Source organism: Equus quagga, chromosome 14, assembly GCF_021613505.1.
Source record: "Equus quagga isolate Etosha38 chromosome 14, UCLA_HA_Equagga_1.0, whole genome shotgun sequence".
Taxonomy (NCBI): Eukaryota; Metazoa; Chordata; class Mammalia; order Perissodactyla; family Equidae; genus Equus; species Equus quagga.
Genome location: NC_060280.1, coordinates 16,724,793 through 16,746,563, shown reverse-complemented (window position 1 = coordinate 16,746,563; position 21,771 = coordinate 16,724,793). Strand labels below are relative to the sequence as shown.

Here is a 21,771-nt window from a genome sequence, read left to right as displayed (position 1 = left end):
AGACAGATGGCCGCTGTCCTTTGGTGCATGAAAACGCCTTTATCCATTACGAATGCTTAAGAGGTGTGCGACCTTATAGCACTTGAATTTATCTGGAAAACTCTTCTGGCCCTGGACCACACTGGAAATGCTTTTGAGGAACAAAATGTGACTCCAAATTTATAAAATTATTTGTTCTTCATCCCCAAATAGACAGACACACACACATACACCCCTTCAGGAGTTGCTTGCACACTCCTGATGTTGCTGGTATTTTCCTGTTGCCTTTGTGTGAAATAGTCCAAACCTTTTGTCATGGCATGTGAGGCCCCTTGTGACCGGCTGAGCTGACTTTTTCAGCCTCTTCTCCAGCCGTTCTGCTTTCTTGCTCTGCCATCTCTTTACCATGTACCCTCCACAGATGCTCTTCTCCGAACAGGCCTCCCTGTGTGTGTCTTGTAATCGGCCTGGTGAATTCTGCTCAGGCTTCAAGACCAGCCTAAACGTCACCTCCCGTGAGGTCCTTGTCGACGTGAGAGACAGAATCAGCTCCTGTTTCTGTGCTCCCACAGCACTTTGTTTATTCCTCCTTCGACATCTTAATATTCATTCACTTGTTCATTTATTTATTCGCCCGTGGACTCATCATTTGAGGCATCCATTCAGTTATCATTTGGGGGGGAGCGTTTCCTCTGTGCCAGGCATTCTGTTAAATGCCAAGGATAGAAAAATGACGGAAGGCATGGGCCTAAGTCTTAAAGATCTCACCACCCCATGAGGCTGACAGACATGAGCAAATCATTCCTATGCAGGAGTGAGGTGAGTTCCTTTGTCCTGGCGAGAAAAGGTGCTGCCTGCGGGAATATGGAGGAGGAACAGGGGGGAGAGGGCAGGGCCGGCTTCCCAGTGGAGGGGCTTGAAGGCTTGAAGGATGATTCACTTACTTACCTGTCTCCCTGCTGGAAGGGTGCTCCTTAAGGACAGGGGGAGGGTAGCATATTTATTGATCTCCATCTCTCTACTGCCTGGCACGTGGGTGGGGACACATGGTGGGGCGGATAGTTAGAAAATAGAAATAATTTCCCCTTCGTGTTTCTTTTTTTTTTTTTTTTTTTAATTGGCACCTGGGCTAAGAACTGTTGCCAATCTTTTTTTTTTTTTTTTTTTTCTGCTTTATCTCCCCAAATCCTACCCCGTACACAGTTGCATATCCTAGTTGCGGGTCCCTCCAGTTGTGGGATGTGGGACGCTGCCTCAACGTGGCCTGACTAGTGGTGCCATGTCCGCGCCCAGGATCCGAACCCTGGGCCGCCGCAGTGGAGTGCTCGAACTTAACCACTCGGCCACGGAGCTGGCCCCTTCCTTTGTGTTTCTACCCTGTCTTGTTTTGGAATGAATTTAAGGCAGCTTGCAAAGTTGTAAAATAGCATAAATTAAAAGTCGGGGAAAGAAGAAAAAGAAAGGGGATAGAGGTAAGTGCCTAAAGTGTATTTGGCAATGAAACCAGACTTGCTGACCAGATCCTCTCCGTGCTTTTTCTGAGGGTCTGCCAGTGAGGCTTGGTGCACCTTGGTGGCCAGCGAGTAAAGCCAAGACTTCATCAGTTGACCACAGTAAAAAGCACAGTGTTTTGTTTGTCATCGAACTTTCCTTTGGGATCTTTGTGAAGAGCAATCTGTGATGTGATGAGGGACATCCTCATCCTCCTTGGGGTAAATCCAGTGACTAATTCATGGGATGTTTCTTGGCACGCTGACAGCATCACATACAAGCATAATTCAACAAGAGCAATTGATTCAGAGCTCCTGAAATAAAATTCTTCTAAAGTTAACTGTGGGATCAGAAAGGTATGGGAACAAACGGGTTAGTTCTACCTCTTGTTCTGTCTTCTCCCACTTTTGTCCAGTGTCCTAGTACTACGTGCCACTGTCCTCAGTCCTGGAGGTCACACAAGCTCTACTTCTGCTCCCAATAAATTTATGATCATATTTTGGGACTCAAGAAATACTCCTGTGTGATTTGGGGAGTGTATCAGGCTCTGTGTGCTCAATCCATTAGGAATGGGTATTAAAGGCAGGTAGTCCAGACCCAGCCCCCACTCCAAGTGATAGCCTGATTTTTGATGGTTGAGAGGATGGACAGGAGCAAAACATGTTGTGAATCGTGTTCTTGGTTACCCTAAGTTGGCAGGAAGAGGAGTGTTTTCCCTCTGGGCATGACGGAACCTAGATTTTGGATCCCCCAATGTGAGTGCTGATGAGACCCGTGTGGCTCTCTTGGATCCTTAGAGAGCATTGGAATGCCAGTGGAGCCAGCGGAAGAACCAGAGCAGGGCTTGGATTTCACAGTTCTGGACTTTAAAATACCAGCTTGCTTCCACTTCTCCTTGTTGATTGGTTTATGATCCAGTCGCAAGTGAACGGTGGATTTACCTCTTGCCTCTGTCCACCAGCTCGCTGTCTGAATAATCCAGGGTAGCTGGAGGCGTGGCCAGGATGAGAGAAGCATCCTAAGTCACGGAAGCTGGAGAAGAAGGCCTGGGACCTTTTCTTTATGTAGAGTAGGGAGGGCCTTTCCTGACAGAGCAGAATTAGAATTCCCAATCAGCCCAAGTGGCTGCATCGGGGCAGGGCAGCTGCTGGGACTGGGAGTCTGTTCAGAGCCAACACATCATGAGGTTGGCTGGCAACAGACTGTGTACAACTAGGTGAGTCTCCACTGGCCTTCTGTAAGAAGGATGAGACTCCAGGTATGACCCATAGACTTGCCACCTGGGGAACCAGCACCGACTGTAGGAAATGCCAGGGCATTTCCTTGGGCATGGGGCTGAGATGGACCCACTTGAAATGCTTGTCTTAGAGTTTGGCCAAATGCAGTGTATGTATTTATCTTGTATGTTGATATCTTTTAAGATAAGAACTCTCTACTTTTGATTTTTAATTCGTACTCATTGTTATTTGAAATGCTAAGGCATCATGATAATCTGGTGGTGAATTTTACCAACTAAGAAAGTGATGTGATCCATAATTTAGTGACTAAGGAGTATTATATTCCTGGTATGTTTTCTTTGTTTCTGGTAAGCATTATGATTGGTGAGTCTGCCTCAAATGTTTGTTCACTCTACAGACCTATTGGAATTGAAGAGTTAATTTTGGGATTTTCTATGACTGTTAGACCTGGGAAAGGGCCTACACGTTTTCCTTTTGAAATGTGTGCTGACAACTACTTACTGCTAACTCTTGCTGCATTTTTTCTCTTAGAGCAGGAGAGAAGCTTGTTTCTGGGTTTGAAATGAGTTTCCTGAGGTTAAATTGTCCACCTCCCAGGGATCCATGACTCAGGCTGCGGGTCATGTCATCTTGCTCGCGGTCCCCTTATGAGTGCACTGTCTTGATATCACGCCTTCACTTGGGAATGGTCAGATGGGACACACTGCCTAGACCTGAGCCTATGGCCTTGTCCTTTTGAAGGAGTCTGCTGATGAAGGAGAGCAGTGATTGGCTTGACTGCTGGTAGTGATGGGAGAAAGGAAGAAGCAGGAATTTCTGTTCTCAGTGGCTAACAGATTCATTAAGGGGATGGGGAAGGTGATTCCCCTAAAGGCTGGTAATACAGAGCTGCATAGCATGAAATCAATCAGAGCCTTTCTTGAGCTGTCACCTGGGCAAGTGCTTAGGGCTGATGGAGTGGAGAATTAATCAGGGAATCTCAGGAGGGTAATGCTAAGTCCTCTAATGGGGTGCTCAGCATCGGGGGCTTGGTGAAGAGGTATTGGCTTGTTGATGGATCCTGTTGATATGGAAGTGATTTTCGAAAATGAGAAGGAGTAATTATCCACTCCTTCCTGCTGAAATCAGAGGGAACCTATTGGCAGTTGGAGCCTATGACACCAGGGCTCACTGGCCGTCCTGGCTCCATGGCACGTGTGGCCTCCGTTCTCAGTGTCAGCATTCCCTGAAAGTTCTGCTGGCTCTCTGACAGTGACTGACCTTCTGCAGTTCCTTTTCTCTGGAGGCTGTTTTCAAAATCTGGGCTGCCAATCGTCACCTGTATTTCGTAGGCCACTTGTTAGCAAGTTTGGCTGGTGTCTGAAATGGTAGGAAAATAACTCGCTCTCCTTTGCATATGCAAAAGTGGTTAACCATCATTAGTGCCTGACATTCCTCCCAATTACCCAGGGAGGTGAGTCAGCATCATCACTATTCATTAGGAATTAATTAGACTGGGCTTGATGGTGTCAGTTGTGGACAGAGCTGAGAATTCAGCACTGCCTACGTTCTGTTCCTCTGAAATCCAGCCTCCAGCTCACTATCTAGTGAGGATATAGTGTGAGTCTGATATTCTCATGGAATGTGCATTCTGTTTGGAGAATGACTCCTAGATTCAAATTCTGTTACGTATATGACTTTAGTCAACTTCTTTAGGTCTCTGGACCTTAAAGATGGGGATAATACTCAACAGGTGTAGTGCAATGATTGAATAAGATCCTGGAGGTGAAAGCTTCTGGCATTGTCTTGAAACCTGGTCCTTTGGGAGAAGGCTGGACTTGGATTTGAGGTACTGTTCACTTTGGCAGGAAAGCACTTTTTTTCTTAGTCTGTTTGTTGGGGGACAGCTTTTCTCTTCTGAGTAAAATTTGGGCTTTTACCAAGATCACGGTGACCTTTGAGCCATCAAATGCTTGGTTGAGTTGTCTACTACAAGTATCATTCCAACCATGTGATTCTCTTTCTTTAAACCCTAAAATGGCTCCCACCTGTGCTTCTGCATTCTCCTGCGCTCTTAGAAATCTTTTTTCTCAGCTTTACTCTCACTGCCACTCCCTATATGTTGCCTTTTGCACTCTCGCTCACTCCAATCTGCGTTGTTACCATGTTTCACTTCTTTGAATTTCTTCCTTGGCCGCCTCTTTGGCTTCTGGTCTTTACACCCTCGTCACTTTGCCGCCTTTATAGCTTTTCTTGGAGCTGTCACCTTCTCGTTCTCATCTTCTCTAGTGGCCAAAAGAAAACGGATATGGAGAAGGTAAAATAGCGTATCTCCAAAATTACCATTCCCCTCAAAATAATGTTTGTGGTAGAGCAGCTTACCTCCTAGAGGACCCAAACCGTGTTTATCCCTTTAACACAGAAGGATTATTTCTTGTCAGTAATCACCATTCATAAATAAGAAGCTGGATTAGACAGCCAACTCTTCATTATCCAAGCTGTACCTGACTTAAGTCTGTCCTCATATGTCTTCCTAATTTGGTGATTTCCTCTGGGGCTCTTACTACTCTTTAGAACCTTGGCCAGAGTCAGGCTGAGGAGTGGGAAGGGAGCTGAAGCTCCTCCCCTTCTCATGGAAAGCTTGATGATAAGTTCAGTCATGTTGTTATCAAAGAATGTTCATGTCATCTGGTTGTTGGTTCATTCTCTCTTTTTCTCAGTATTTATTATGCTAGATACTGCGCTAGCGCTGGGGATACTGTGGTGAGTGTAACAGTCCCTACCCTCAAGGACATTGGGGTGTGAACGGGGGAGCAATAATAAACCAACTCACTAAGTTCTATTCTAGGTAGAATCTCTGGGAAGACGAGGTGATGAATGACAATGTTGGCATCCTTCCGTGTTAATGATGGAAACTGAGGCACGTGGGGCTACAAGTGCCGTGTGGTCCTGGGTTACTCAGGTAGAGACAGAGTCCTAACTCCCAGTCTAGCTCTTTTCCTGGTGCTTCATTGAGTATTAAGACATGGTCTAGAACAAGCTGTCTGGATTTTTTTGTGACCCTCATATTCAATGGCATTTCATTAATCCTGAGGGTTAGTTAAAACTAACTCTTTTATTTAAGAGCTCTTAAATCACACATAAGTGGGTATGATGCTTACATTATGAGAAACCCACAGGAATTAAGATGAAGGGAGCAGCAGATTCCTGTGTCCTGTGTCATAGCCCTTGTGTATACATTCCTTGAATAGAATTGGTCAGAAGCACCTGCATTTGACTGTCTCACCCTTCTTCCCCTAGGCTTTTATATTAAATGTGTATTAGTCGAGTATACATGTGATGTCATCCCACTGTACTCATGTTACCCTTCTTGAAGTGTCAGTGACTAATTGTGAAAGAATGATCCGTGTAGGGAGTGTGGCTCCTGGGGCAGTTAGCAGGAGGGTTGTATCACTGGTAACAAGTTCTTTTCGGAGTTTATTATAGTGTGCCTGTGGAGAGTTTCAGGAGAAAAGGAGCTTTTAGAAAGTGATAATCACACTCAACAATGAAAAGCTCCTCTAAGATGAGGAACAAGACAAGGATGCTCACACTTGCCACTTTTGTTCGACGTAGTATTGGAAGTTCTAGCCAGAGCAGTTAGGCAAGAAAAAGAAATAGAAGGCATCCAAATTGGAAAGGAAGAAGTAAAACAATCGCTGTTTGCAGATGACATGATATTAGTATAGAAAACCCTTAAGATGCCATCAAAAAACTATTAGAACTAATAAACAAATTCAGTAATGTTGCAGGATGCAAAATTGATATACAGAAATCTGTTCTGTTTCTATACATTAATCATGAACTAGGGGCCTGCCCGGTGGTGCAGCAGTTAAGTTTGCACATTCTGCTTTGGCGGCCCAAGTCACTGGTTTGGATCCCGGGTGCAGACCTACACACTGCTTGTCAAGCCATGCTGTGGTGGGCGTCCCACATATAAAGTAGAGGAAGATGGGCACGGATGTTAGCTCAGGGCCAGTCTTTCTCAGCATAAAGAGGAGGACTGGCGGCAGATGTTAGCTCAGGGCTAATCTTCCTCAAAAAGAAAAAAAAAAACTAATAGAGAAAGGAATTGAAGAAGACACACATAAATGGAAAGATGTTCTGTGCTCATGGATTGGAAGAATTAATATTGTTAAGAAGTCCGTACTATCCAAAGCAATCCACAGATTAAATGCAGACCGTATCAAAATTCCAATGGCATTTTTCACAGAAATAAATAAACAATCCTAAAATTTGTATGGAACCGTAAAAGACCCTGAATAGGCAAAACAGTGTTAAGAAAGAACAAAGCTGGAAGCATCATCCTCCCTGATTTGAAACTATATTACAAAGCTGTAGTAATTAAAACAGTGTGGTATTAGTATAAAAAGAGACACACAGATCAATGGAACAGGATGGAGAGCCCAGAAATAAACCCGTGCGTATATGATCAATCAGTTTACGACGGAGGAGCCAAGAATATACAATGGAGAAAGGACAGTCTCTTCAATAAATGGTGTTGGGAAAACTGGACAGCCGCATGCAAAAGAATGAAACTGGACCACTATCTTACAGCATACACAAAAATTAACTCAAAATGGATTAGAGACTTGAATGTAAGGCCTGAAACCATAAAAACTCCTAGAAGAATGCATAGGTGGTAAGCTCCTTGGCATAAGTCTTGGTGGTGATTTTTATAATGTGACACCAAATGCAACAAAAGCAAAAATAAATAAGTAGGACTACATCATAGTAAAAAAAGCTTCTGTACAGCAAAGGAAGCCGTCAACAAAATGAGAAGACAGCCTACTGAATGGGAGAAAATATTTGCAAATCATGTATGTGGTAAGAGGCTAATATCTATAATAAGAACTCATACAATTCAGTAGCAAAAAAAATCCAATTGAAAAATGGGCAGAAGATCTGAATAGACATTTTTCCAAAGAAGACATACAGATGGCCAACAGGTACATGAAAAGATGCTCTACATCATTAATGATCAGGGAAATGAAATCAAAACCACAATGAAATATCACCTCACACCTATTATCAAAAAGACAAGAAATAGAAAGTGTTGGCAAAGATGTAGAGAAAAGGGAACTCTTGTGCACTATTGGTGGGAATGTAAATTGGTGCAGCCATTATGGAAAACAGTATGGAGATTTCTCAAAAAATTAAAAATAGAACTACTAATATGATCCAGCAATTCCACTCCTGGGTATTTATCTGAAGAAAATGAAAACACTAACTTGAAAAGATATATGTACCCTGTGTACATTGCACTGTTATTTATAATAACCAAGATATTGAAACAACCTGTGTCCATTGATAGATGAAGGGATAAAGAAACTGTGGTGTATACACACACACACACACACACACACACACACACACAGGCACACAATGGAATATTATTTAGCCATAAAAAATTTAGAGTGAACTCTTGCCATTAGCAACAACATGGATGGACCTCAGGGCGTTATACTAAGTGAAATTAGTCTGACAGAGAAAAATACTGTATGATTTCTCTTATATGTGGAATCTAAATAAAACAACCAGGCTCATAGATAAAGAGAACAGACTTTTGGTTGCCAGAGGTGAGGGGGTGACGTGTTTTTTTCCTTCAGTTTAAATAAATTGAATAAATAATAAAAAAAAAAGACATAGGGAACTGTCCAAGATGATGTTAAGTGATAAAACCAAAGGTTGCAACATAGTATGTACACCATGAGCTCATTTTTATAACCTTCTATATTTAGCATGTTTCTAAGAAACAGGAAAGGAATTGCAAAAATATTTACAACTCTGTTATATAGGAGGAGTTATGAGAGAACTTTCGCTTTCAATTTTTTATAAAGTCATATTTGTTATTTTTGCAATCAGTAAAAAATAATTTCTTTGAAAAAACGGACTTGGAATAGCAATTCATACTTTCATCCCATTTAATTATTTTTTAGTGTTTTCTACACGATATACAGTCCTGCTTCAAAAAAAGGGGAGAGTGTTAATGATGGAAACTGAGGCACACGGGGGTACATGATACACAGTATATTTTCAACAAACGAGTTCCCTTCTCTTTCCTTTTAGGCGTTCGTTTAGGTTTAGAATTATTCCCCTGAACCAAACTTCCCAGGAGAATATGAAAATTATTGAACCTGTGACTGTTAGTTCAGATTTAGATGAGTGTTAAAAGTACAGGCGTTTGTTACCAATTTGTTTTCCATTTAGTCATCTGAAGACCTTAAGGAAGAGATTGTAAATTTATTGCCCAAAGGGAACCATTAGGGAAGCTCCTTCATTTCTTCACCATCTCGTTATCACTAGGTGTTTGGGCGTCACAAGGTACATACCACTGTCTAGAGATGAAGGACCTGGAAATAAATGAACATCTGTTCATGATTTTACAGATGACAGAGCACCTTCACTCATTATCGCACTAAATCTTTATGGCAACTCTCTGGATTAGTCCCTCCACGCCGTAATGATTTTTCTGTATCGGGATTGAATGTAATTTATGATCTCCATTTTACAAATAAAACCTTAGCTTGTGAGAGATTAACTAATTTAGTCTGGGCTGCATGGCTAGTGGGTGAGCCAGGTCTGGAACCCAGATCAGTCTGAGACTTAATATCGTCTTCCCCCTCACCCCACAATTCTGTGTTCTTTTTCATTTACTGAATTGAGTGAATGTTGACTCCCTTGCTCAAAGGATGGATGAGAAGGTGAGGACATAGCTCTGATTAGATCTTATTGTTGGCGGTAAGCAGGTGCTTCTTGCTATATATTCAGAAGCCAGGTAGATTGGGTGGTAGTTAACAAATTTCACACGTCTTTCAGGATACTCCGAAGGTGAGGCTGATCCTCTGAGCCACTAGATAGAAGGACGGTTTCCAGGATGAGGTGGATTTTGAGCTGGCCTGGAAGGGACCTGAGGGATGGAATGCCAGAATGGTTATTTCAGTATCCAGTACGGGGAGCTTTTCTTAGCCAGCCCCAGTCTTGTGATCGGAAACTCTCTGCCCATACAGGACCTCATCTTACAATTGGGTTGTAAAACCAAGGGCCTGTATAGCTCTGTGGGTTATGTATCTGGTAGCTTCTGGGGTTGTGTCCTGGCGCTTGTCCACAGTAGGTAATTCCATCCTGCTGAGCTCCAGTTGACCAAATTGCAAGAGCCTGGACACAGCGTTCTTCCCTTTGCAGTAAATGAATAAAAACATATGAGCATTTAGAGCAGTACCTGTGCTTACTAAGTGGATGAATCCATCAATGCTAGCTAATATTGCATTCCCCGAACAACCGAGGACTTGTGACTCTTAGCTTTAGAGGTAACTTGAAGGGGTTGTCTGCAAGACTCTGCTGCCTGCCTGTCTTATAAGGCATTCCACCTCTTGTTGAACAGTTCAAACTAGCAGGAAATATTTCCTTATGTTGAGCCAGAATCTTCTTTGGGACTTCCACAAAATGGGTCTATACCCTCCCCATGTGACAGACCATTCTTCAGACATTGTTCAGTGTCTAAGGACGCAAAGCTTGGTGATTATGATTCAAAAAGATCTTACCAGCTTTGCGCCATGGGCTAAGGCTAAAAGTAATGGAATTTAATAGGAGTAAATATGAATTCCTGCTTTTAGCTCCTAAACCAGTTGCACAAGAGAGGGAATTCAGGACCAGCACTTGGAGTGTGGGAGCTTAGAGGTTTTATGGATCCCAGGTTCACGTCTGAGTATCATTATTGAGGGTTGTGGACAAACTGGGATGCGTTCACAAGGGCTGGGCAGACGGCTGGTGTGAATTATGTCTAGTCGGGAACACAGGAGCCTGGGGTCTGCTCCTGTCATACCTCAATGGGTATTTTGAGGATGGATAGACCCTAAAGGGAGAGGTGGGTAGAAGTTAACCCGAACATGGATTTTAGCCTAATAGATGGGAGAATTTAAACATGTCGGTACAAAGTGGTATTGAGGAGGTAGTGAGTTCCTTGTCGCTGGTGATGTTTAAGCGCAGGCTGCACGACCAGTTGATGAGGAGTCTTCGAGGGAATTTCAAGCATTGGATTAGGGGGTGTTGGTGTGTTTTGGTCTGGAGCTTCTGAGGCTCTTAGTTATATGGTAATGTTCTTTTTAGGCAAATAAATGTCCCCCGGCCCCTTCAGCTGGCCGGCACTGCCTGGATCCCATCCCTCCACCATAGTGCTTGCTTGCAGGGCACGTCCACTGTTTATCTTAAAACATGGCTGCCGGGAGTGAATTCCTACTGCTGTGAGCTGCCCAGAGCTCAAGGACTGGCCTCTGTTTTTGGAAGTGTCTGGTTTGTTTTTGTTTGTTTTGTTTAGGGTAAGGTGGAGAGGAGGAGAAGGTGGAGTCTGCTCAGAGCGTTCCCTCGGATTCTCATAATTTCTCCAATAAACCGCTTTGGAGCCAGAACAGACTCTAGGCTAGAGTACAGTTCAGCTTGAATTTTATAAGACTCCTAGATCCCAACAAAAAATGTAATAATTTGAGAATTCAAAAGGCCTACACTGCGGGCATTGTAGAGTTCATCTGAGGGTCAATCACAAAACTCTTTCTTGTGGCATAATTTATACCTCAACGTTTGGTAGTTTTTGAAGTCCTGTGTTAATGTACATGTGTTGGTAAGAAGTAGTAAATATTTTGCTGACAAGTTCTTCGAGTGATGGATTAGTGGCAGCATTTAAAAGAAGACAACCTGAGGGTTTCCTTTATCCAGGTGCTGCCAAATTTAAAAGCTGTCAGGGTATGAAGCCAAAAGCACCCACTGGTTATGCCATTAATTGTGTAATGCTCCTGTGTCTCAGAGTTTCTGCACCTGGGCCCTGTGGAACCACACAGGTGGGGGAGGGCAGGGGAAGGGGATACAGTTGGGAGGCAGAAGGAAAGAGGGATAGGTTGCTTGCTCTCAGGTGACTGCCCTGGAACATGGAGCGGTCCCTGGTGCCTGGTGGGGCTGCCAGCACCTGCTTCCCTCCTGGCTGCCTCTGTTGTAATGTTGCGTGGACTTGAGGCTGCGGAAGCGGGTGGCTTGGTGGTCACACTAAACTCTCCCTACTCAGGCCCTGTGCCCCCCTTCTTGGATCAATCCCCAGGAGCAGTTCTTCTCCCCTTTTTGGGGAAGTCCTTGAATTAATGATCTGATGCCTTTTCAACAAAGGAATATTGATGTTAGTGTGCAGACAGCAGGGGGTACTGGATTTGATCATTTTCCCATTGCTTGTTTGTGCCAAGTTGACATTTGTTTGGAAAGCCTATCCCTTATGACCATAGGTTACATGCATAATTTAAGGCGAATAAATCTTTGAGAAAGATTTCTTTTGGTTCTGTAATCTTCAGTGCAACCGAAAAATAGATGAAATTCTCCCCCATAGTTTTCATGTGATTGGGAATTCTGAGTAGGCTACCAGATGAAGTGCCCCATGCAGGTGTAAAACATTTCTACAGATGTGCTGGCTGCTTGTAGTTGTTGCAGGGATGCCAGGAATGGGACCAACTTGGTCCCTGCTTCAAGGTTATAGCCTAGAAGCTGAGTGTGGCAGGGTGGCCTGACTGTACAGGGTCAGAACCCCACAGAGAAATGCTGTGGAAGAGCAGATCCAGGTCAGCCGGCATTGCTGTTTTAGTAGAATGAGTGTTTGTGATAACAAATCATCTCCCTCCTTCTGTCCTCCATCCTGCCACCATCTCGCATCTTGGTGATCTCAGTGACAAATGCTGGGATGGTTTGACATTTTAGAGTTAGCATGCCAATTGCCACAGTGAGGCAGACATCTTTTGTTTTACTTTATTTTCTTTTAAACAACTTGTTCTGCTCTGGAGATTTGATTATCCTTGAGCAAAGTGCTCCTGGTAGATAGTAGGCACTTAGTAAATGGTTTTGCATGATTCACTGCGAACTTGCAACTCAGAGTGGGTACTATTCTCGGATGAAAACTTCCTCTCATCTGTGACGACTGTCCAACTTCTGTCTGTAGCATTTGTGTTGAGTGCCTGACATGATACATAGAGAAAAAAAGCCACTTGCATCTCAGAATTCCATCTTCTGTGTGCTAGGAGTTATTCTCCAAGCAAAGGTGCCGACAGAAGAATGTGCAGTAAAACTAGCACGAGCAGTATGTTGGTTTTTACCTTGTCCTTATCATACTGTCTTTTGATTTCCCTCCTAGGTTTATTTTCTTGAAAAGGCTCCAGGCTTCGGCTTGGAAAATCCAACCGCCAAAATTGAGCCTAGCAGCTGGAGCGGCAGCGAGAGCCCTGCCGAAAACATGGAAAGGATGAGTGACTCTGCAGATAAGCCGATTGACAACGACGCGGAAGGGGTCTGGAGCCCCGACATTGAGCAGAGCTTTCAGGAGGCCTTGGCTATCTATCCACCATGTGGGAGGAGGAAAATCATCTTATCAGACGAAGGCAAGATGTATGGTAAGTGGGCTGGAATGCTCCTCTGAAATGGCTGCAACCTGCTTTTGTAGTAAAAGCAGGATGATGGCAGCTAGCCTTCTCCTGAGATCCATCGTTGTATTGGCTCGAGTGATCTTTGTGGAATGTTAGTTGGCCATCCAAGGGACTAACTCTCAACTGAAGAGGAGAGTCAATAAAGGACCACTGGGAACTCATTCCCTGGGGGTTTCTCCTTCTCCATGCTCAGCGGTGTTATATTAAAAGCTCTCAGGGTCCAGGTCAGAACATATGTAGTTGCGGTGTCATATGCAGACACCAAATGGGGACCAGTGTTTTAGAATGCGTGCCCAATTGGAAGGAAGTGCTGCCACTTAGCTCCAGAAAACCGTCTGGTGCCACGTAGAGATAGGGGCCTGGTGCTGCTAAATCTCTTTTAATTTTTTTTTTTTCTCCAGGAAGAGCTAGCAGTCTAGATGTTTATATATGAAATCCACTCATTTTTAAAAGTCAGCTTTTCTTTTTTTTACATAACCCTGCATGGGGCAGATAAAACTTGTGCATGGGCTCCATCAGACCCTGGATTCACCAGTTGCACCTTTGTTGCCAGTTCACAGTTGAATGGTCAGACAAGGCCTTAGCCTCCCCGGGCTCCTCTCACCATTCTCCCCTTTGGCAAGGGGAAGCCTTGTAGTGTGTTCTGAAAGAAACTCCGTGGGTGCCCAAGAGGGCCAGACTGGTTGACCAAACTGCTTGGGATGCCAAAGGCAGCAGCATGTACCCGTCCGCTAGTCTGGGGTCTGCGTGCTGAGTGTGGGCATCTCCCCGCTCTTCCCATAAATGCTTCCAGCTGCAGGCCTGTACTTTTTGGCTGCTTACCTTTTGGGAAGCAGATGGCAGGTGGTTGCTTGTACATTCTGTCTGTCTAATTGGGCACGTTGAGTTGACACAGTTTGCAGTGTAGCTGAGTCTAGAGAGATGCAAACAAATAACCTAAACTGAGAGAGAACCGGCTCAGCAGCCTGCCTGAGGTTGTTAGCTTATCATGGGGGTGATTTATTTCTAAGTAATTGGAAAGCTTTTCCATAATAGGGTGTTGCACCTTTAATACCGCGCCTCCTCTTTCAGGAGCCGTAGGAGGCTGCAGCAGGCAGGGCTAGGAGAAAGCACATGGTGGTGCAGCTGCCACCAGCTGTGGCCCCGCCCCGCCCTCCCCCTCTCCAACTGGGATGATGTAATGGAAACAAGGAAAATTTTGCTTTCTGCAGCATTGGAGTCTCTCAGCCTGTCGGTGTCACCCACACAGGGGGAGAGAGAGAACCCAAACCTTGCAGTGTTTGTTTTATGCTCTCATGTGACCCTTTGTAGCCGGAGAAGCTTCTTCGTGTCTGGTGAAATGGACTCAGCTGAAACATCTCAGCTGCTGAGCATAGAAAGTTTCAGGGCCTTCGATTTTCTGTGTGTTTGTGTCTTTCCTGGGCCACCCTTCCTCAGCCAGGCTATTTGCTTTCGGGGTCTTGTCTTCGTACCTAAAAATGCAGCCTCCCCATTTTAAAGGCAGAGAAAAGCACTTTAACCTTTGAGCCTTCTTTGAAGCCGATTTTATTATGAGTAGTGAAGGTGGCTTCTGGCCACTCTGCCTTGTGCGACTCCCATTTGTTTACCCAGAAATGGTTTTAGTCTCAAATATTGGCCTCGTATTGGGCCTCCTGGTCGGGAGTAACTGCTGCCCTCCATTTCTCATGGGAACACTGGGAAAGGCACTGTCCCTTTAGGAGCGAGCTTTCAGGGCTGAGAACGTCTTTCAAAGCAAAAGTTAACTTTTTCCGCTCCAGGTTTTGTTTTCTTGTCCCTTGATTTTACGTTTTAGGTAGCAGCTGTGGTCGATGTAACCCATCTGCCTATAACTCCATCATGAAAACGATTTTTTGTGAAAATAATTGTGTGAGAGCTCTTGTTGGTCATTGGGTGTTGGAGGCAGGGGGCTGGGAAAGAACCGTGTGAGGAGCTTTGGATTTGGGTCGTCTACACCAGTGAGCTTGCACACTCCCACCCTTGGTCTGCGTTTGCTTTCTCCCCTGTAAGAAAAGAGAGTCAAGTGGGTGACGTCTGTGGGTCCTTGAGACTTTTACGTTTTATGATGCTGTGGCTTTGTGGCTCGTACCTCAGTCAGTGGTCAGTGCGTTGACACACGTGGTGCTCCTTGTGGGAGCAGTTTAATTCTGAGTGCCTCCTGAGAGCATGTGCTCTTGTTGCCTGGATTCTATTTTTTTCCTGTAAATCGGCATTACATTTCCTGACTGTGTGGGTGACTAGCCTGATGTATAATGAGGCACTCCTTTTGAGCAAGCAGCATTAGGAATTGTAACCGCAGGGTCGTGTGTCCTGATTGGGGGTGCGGGATATGCATTTGCTGCAGTGGCCCTGAGGCCCCCTCACCTCCGGCAGCTGCCTTGGGGAGGAAACATCCCCCTCAGCTCTCTCTCTTTGGCAGACACATGGAGGAGCTTTGCTTCTACTGCTACTTTGGAAGGGAACATGGTCGTTAGCTGGACTATGGGAGATGGAGACTGGACCCCTTACGAGGAGCTGCCCCAGGTGCCTGGGAGCTGCCTGTGACCTGCTTATGACCTTGAGGATGAGAGAAAGTTGATTTGGGAGCCTCCATAGTGAGGCCCCAACCACTTGGGGATTGAGCCCTGTGAGCAGTGTGGGGCCAGAGCTACTGTTGCTTGGCTTCTGGCCTGTTTCCCATCTCACCATACGTGAATCAGGACACAAACCAGACTAGAAGTTGAGGTTTCTTAAGGTCCTAGGAGCATACTTTTTCTCTTAAGTGTTTTGAAAATGAAAACATTGAAAGCATTTTGGATTCCATGGAGTAAAATCAAAATAATTTAATGCCTTTTAGTGAAATACCAAGTGTTTTTGACTTGAGGGGGTTATTCTGCTATTTCTGAGCATTTGTAGAGTGCACTGTGATGTCACTAATCCTGAGCCATTGGAGAACCAAGGTCAAGTGCAGCACTGATTTATTTTGGTAATGAAATTTCCTCTGTGGTTGGCAGTAGGGCAAATACAATCTTATAGATGGGAAAAACGGAAAGCTCTCTTTATGATGAGGTTTGGGCTATTAGAAGAGATGGCTTAGTTCTCTCTCTGCTCCCTGGTCTAGGGGGAAGTTGAGACTTTGTGTGGTTGGTCCCCACGTGGACACATTGCTTCTGCCTTGGGCACCCTGTGTGTAGGTAGTTGTTCTTGGGGATACTTAGAAGGAGGGTGAGACCTATTCCAGTTTGCTCCTGAGAGCTGGCAAGCTTACTCTCTCTCTGTGTTTTCCTTTCCTTTCTATTCCTTATTTTTTCATAGCTGTGTGTCTCTCTGGTAGATAGTTGTGGAGGAGATAGCAGGAGGACAAGATAGGAGAGAAGTTCTTGATCCACAGACTTGTCTGGAATTGAATATCAGAGGAGCAGACCATAGTTTAAATCAAGACAGCAAAACGGTGAACCATGGGATTTCCTGGGTGTGTTTCTGTTGCAACTGTGAAAACTCTGGTCTGGCAGTGTGGCCACACACCTCCCATAATCAGACCAGGGTAGAGGCAGGAGCTAACAGTCAGTGACTGCTTGTTTTAGAGACAGAGAAGTGTAGGACTTGGAATTTTGGAGTTTGGAATTGGTGTGAATCCTGGCCCTGCCACTTCTAGATATCAGACTTGGGGCAAGTTGCTTTTCTTCCCTCTGCCTTCATTTCCTCCACTGCAAAGGGGATTTAAATAGATGCCCCTTCACAGGATTGTTTTGAGAATTAAACACACTAATTGTGAACCCTCTTTCCACGTTTAAATAATGTCTAGTACACAGTGAGAGCTATAAAAGTGTCTATGCACTGAAAACAAAACGTGCCCTCTGCCGTGAGCTGGGTTAAAGGCTTTACGTATCATTTCCATCTAATGGTCACGACAATGTTTTGAGGTGGTGATGATGATCCCCACTTGGTAGAGGAAGCTGAGGCCAACGAGGGTGAAAGTGGCTTGTGTGTGACCAGTATAAATGTTGTAGCTGGGAGGTTTCAAATCCAGGTCTGTCTGACTCCCAGACCTGGGCTCTTCCCACTATGCTTGCATTCCTTCCTTGGTGGTGGTCCTTATATGCTAATTCAACAAATCAGTATTGAGCGCCTCCTGTATTTCAGCCCTGTGCTAGAGCTTATCAGGGATGCAGCAGTGAACCAGACAGGCACAGCCCTGCCCTCATGGAGCCATCACAAGTTCATTTGCAGGAAAAACTGACCTGAGGTCGGGGCTGTGTGCCAGAGCTTTCTGGGAAGTCTGAGGGCCCTTTGAAGATGTCACCTTCCACTTAGCCTTTTGAAGCCTGTTCTTGGCCAACGATGTCCAGGGCTCCTGGCCCAATGCTGGCAGGAAGAAAGCTTCTCAAATAACGCAGCGGGGAGGATCCTAGATCACAAGGCTGGCCCAGATGGTGGCCAGGAAGATGTCTGGAAGATTCTGGTGTCCTAGGGTCTTACAGGCAGCCTCAGCAGAGCAGTTGCTGGGCAGTGACTTTTTCCTTTTGTGAGTAGATGTCTTCAGGATCCTTGCTTAGGACAGCTCCAGGGAGGGCCTCTTTCTTGCTGGGATGCCAGGCCTACTAGTTAGCCCTAGGAGCTGAGTTGTGAGGACTAGAGAAGGTGAGGAGGAAGTCCTCCCCAGGCCAGTTCTCCCCAGTTGCTGACTTGAGCCCTGCCAGCCACGGGAGCCCAGAAGTTGGAATTGTGTCTTTACACAGACACGAGATGGAAGAGGGACAGGGCTTGTTTGAGTGAGGTGGTGGCAGAACAGAGCAGGGGACATGAGCATGAGTGCACACAGCAGGCATGAGGGAGCACTAGTTAGTAATCAGTTAGAGACTGAAATCTATGGTCCCCAGGCTCCTCCTGATCTGGAGAACTGGTGGAGGAAATGCAGGCCTGTCCCTTTGTAAGACAGGGGACCTCACAACATGGCTTTGAGGACCAGGAAGGAGGCCTATGTCTTTGAAGGCCCCGGAGGCCCTGGTATGGAAATGGCTATAGGACCCTATCCCTATAGGATCTCCAGACCTTGGGAAAGGGACGCTCGGTGTCTCAGCTGACCTTGTTCTTCCCACTTCTCCATGATGTGGTGCCCTTGGTTTCCTCTTTCTGTCTGACCTGTGATTCAGGATATTGTTTTAGCGAATTGGCTAGAATTGTGAAACACAAACAGCTGTGCTCTTAGAACAGGCTAGCAGCTCCATAAGGCAGGGAACCCACCCTGTCTGTCTCATCAGAGTAGAAGGTGTCAGTAATGTTTGTTGATTATATGCGTACATGACTTATTGGTTAAAACAAAGAAAGGTGGATAAGTGAGCCTCTGAGCCCTGAGGGCCTCTACTGGTAGAGGAACTGGCTAGAAAGAAAGGGAGAAAGTAGGGGGCAGCTTGAGGGGAGAAAGATGTTTGTGTATTTAATAGTCTTCCTAGATCCAGAAAGAAGAAACCTCGGTTTTTGCTGTGTGTGTTGGCAAACGTTAGTTCAAGAGATAGGAAAGAGTGCTGCCCAAATAGGCACAGGAGAAGAAGGGTTAATTCTGGAACCATCAGGACAGATGAGTAATGGGGGATTTTGAAATAGTTTGGTTCCTGTGAGAATAGCAAAGCCAGCATCATCAGCGTTTTGATTGGGAAGTTTAATGTGTGGGGGGCATGCAAAGGTTTATGCACAAGGTGCGAGCCCTTGTGCAATCCGGGTAAAAAAAATAGCTAATTAGGATGGCTCAGGAATTGGTCATAAGGGAGAAAAAGGGAAAGAATGTGAACTATTACCAAGTTATGCTTTCCAGCAGCTCTGCCATGACAGGGCACGGGCCTGGGCACTGATTCATAAATCCTTCGTTGATGGTCCGCACTGTGCTTTGTGAGTGGGGACAACAGATAGAAAATAATGAAAATACCTGGCCCACTTGCCCAGTTATTGTGTGTGGGCACTTTCTCATTGCTTTAGAATGTGTTACCTTGTTTATTCTTCATGACAACCTGTTGATGTGGGTACTGCATCTCTCCCCATTTTACAGCTGAGGAAGCTGAGGCCCACCAAGAGTCAAGTCACTCGCTCAAAGCCACACGGTAAATCAGTGATGGAGCTGACATTGGAAACCAAGCCAGTTAGTACAACTAACTAACTACCATATTTAAATGGGAGGAAATCTATTCTGTACTAGGGATGTACACAGCTTAGTGGTAGGGCAGTGGAAGGTGTGATTATTTATGATTGGGGAATGCACATGTCTGTAGTGGAAAATGCAAGAGAGTCATTGAGTAGACTGTTCTGAGCTAACTTTGGGACAAGGCCACTTAGTACCTTGTTTTTTGTTTTTTTTTTTTAACTTACTTTGGATTATAGACTCCTTTGGAAATTTTGAAGGTTGTGGATCTTCTCCCCAGAAAAATGCATATTTGTGTGTAATTATAGGAATGTTGCGTATAACTTGAGGTGATTTCTGGGGCCTGGGTTCAGACTTGCTACTGTGGGGAGAGAGAAGGGAAGGGCATTCAGCTCTAAGGGAACAGCATGGTAAAGGCACAGAGCCCAAAGGGCATAGCTCTGGTGCTCTAAGAAATGAGGATATGTTCCAGAGGGTGATGGTAGATGAGCCTGGACTTGTGGGATGGCACTGTGTCATGGAGGGCCTTGAATGCCACACTACAGTGTCGGCTGCTCCTTCTGGGGACAAAGGAAAGCCATTACATTTTTTTCAGGAGAGTTGACGTGACTCAGCCTGTGTTTTGCACACACAGCTCTGAAGGTGTGAAGACGAGTTGGATGGCTGTTGCAGTAGTCCAGGGGGAGAGGGCGAGGTCTAAGCTAGGGTACCGGAGGTGTTGACGGAGAAGTTTCAGAGGTAGAACCCACAGGACTGGCTGACCGGATGCGATTTGTGAAAGAGAAGGAGGAGTCGAAGATGATTTCAGGGTTCTGCTTCTGAGTGATGGGGAGGATGGTCAGACCATTAAATGAGATGGGGAGTGGAGACAGGAGAAGCAGGTTTGCAGAGGGGAGAGAAATGAGGAGTTGAGTTTTGTCACGTGCTTGAGGTACTGGGTGGGCATCTGGATGAAGATGACCTGGAGGGATCTGGAAATTCCTGCCTAGAGCTCAGGCAGGTGGAAGTTGGAGGGGTAGCTGGGGGTCACCATCTGAGAAGTGATGCTCCCTAACACTGTGAGAATGGGTGATAGTGGCCTGTGAAGTGCAGGCTCACAGTGTGTCCTGGTAAAGCTGGCATGGATTTCAGCTAGAGTGTCTGGAGCAGTGGGAGAGGAGAGATTGCCTTTTTAAGAAAAAGCAGAAGCACTTGAGAAGCTTAAAAAAATAAGACAAAACAAAAACTGATTCAAACCCATTGAATCCGGATTGCTGGAAGTATGGTCTGGGAATCTATATTTCTAAAAGCTCCGTGGGTGATGTGGGTCATCAGCCAGCTTTGAGAGCCCCTGAGCTAGGCTACAGCCTGGGTCCAACAGGACAGGACCACATTTTTAGAGTTGGTAAAAGAAACAAATGAGCCAAGAATGAGACTGACATTTGAAATGGTCCTTACAAGATTTGGGTGCAGGAAATGAACTACGTTATTCAGTTTATGCTCCCTCTCTACCGAGAAGGAACAGTGGGCCAGTCTTGGGAGAGGTTTGGCCGAGCACACAAGGAGATACCATGAGATGGTATCTTGAAGGGCATAAAAAGTTAAAGGAAGACTTATTTTAGGACAGGGGAGAGACTTGACCGTTTGGCTGGTAGGGGAGAAAAATTTATAAATTAGGGATATATTTGATGGAACAAAACCCAGGAGAGACTTTAAAAGGAGTGGGGCATCTTTTACTCCGATGCGTAATGGCAGGAGAAGACTGATAGAGGGCCCGGGGAGGGCCTGATGATTGCTTTCTTCACATGAGGAGTGAGGCCAGGTGGGCTGAGGTGGGTTGTGGGGTTTTGTAAAGTAGAGCAAGCTTGGTAGAGCTATTGTGGAGGAATGGGATCTGCATGGATAGGGTGAGCGAAAGAATTGCTGAGCACCGTGGACGGAGGACCTGAGAGAAGTTGGAGAGCGTTACTTTCTTTTTCAATTGAAATTTTTATTGAGATGATTGTAAATTCACATGCAATTGTGGAAATAATTCAGAGGTCCTGTGTCCACTTTGTCTGTTTTCCCGCAGTGGTTACAGCTTGCAAAATTATGGTGTGATATCACAACCAGGATATTAACCTTGATCCAGTCCACTCATCGTATTCAGATTTCTCCAAATTCGACTTGTACTCATTTGTGTGTGTGTATTGAGTTCTGTATACAGTTCTCACCTGTGTAGGTTCCTGTATTCACCAGCACAGTGAAGATACAGAACAGTTCCAACGCTGCAAGGATGTGTGGGATTGCCCTCTTACAGCCTTACCCAACTTGGTCCCATTTCCCCCCACCTAACTCCTGGCAACCATTAATCGCCCCTCCATTTCTAAAATGTTGTCATTTCAGACATTATATATGGAGTCATACTGTATGTCACCTTTTGGGATTGGCTTTTTTCCATTCAGCATAATTCCTTGGAGGTTCATACAGGTTGTTGTGTGTGTCA

At 45.2% G+C, this 21,771-nt stretch overlaps 1 protein-coding gene across 12 annotated transcripts in view; it reads left to right on the top strand.

Moving 5' to 3' along the window:
- TEAD1 (TEA domain transcription factor 1) overlaps positions 1-21,771 on the top strand; it is a 254,197-nt gene that overhangs the window by 68,912 nt on the left and 163,514 nt on the right. For 11 of the 12 annotated variants that reach the window (XM_046685825.1, XM_046685827.1, XM_046685824.1 and 8 more), the window contains one exon: positions 12,889-13,144. In XM_046685825.1, coding sequence (XP_046541781.1) covers positions 12,988-13,144 — 157 coding nt within the window. In that variant the 5' untranslated portion in view covers positions 12,889-12,987. Of the gene's footprint in view, positions 1-2,627; positions 2,687-12,888; positions 13,145-21,771 lie in introns of those variants that run through there. The other variant, XM_046685828.1, reaches the window with a different exon arrangement.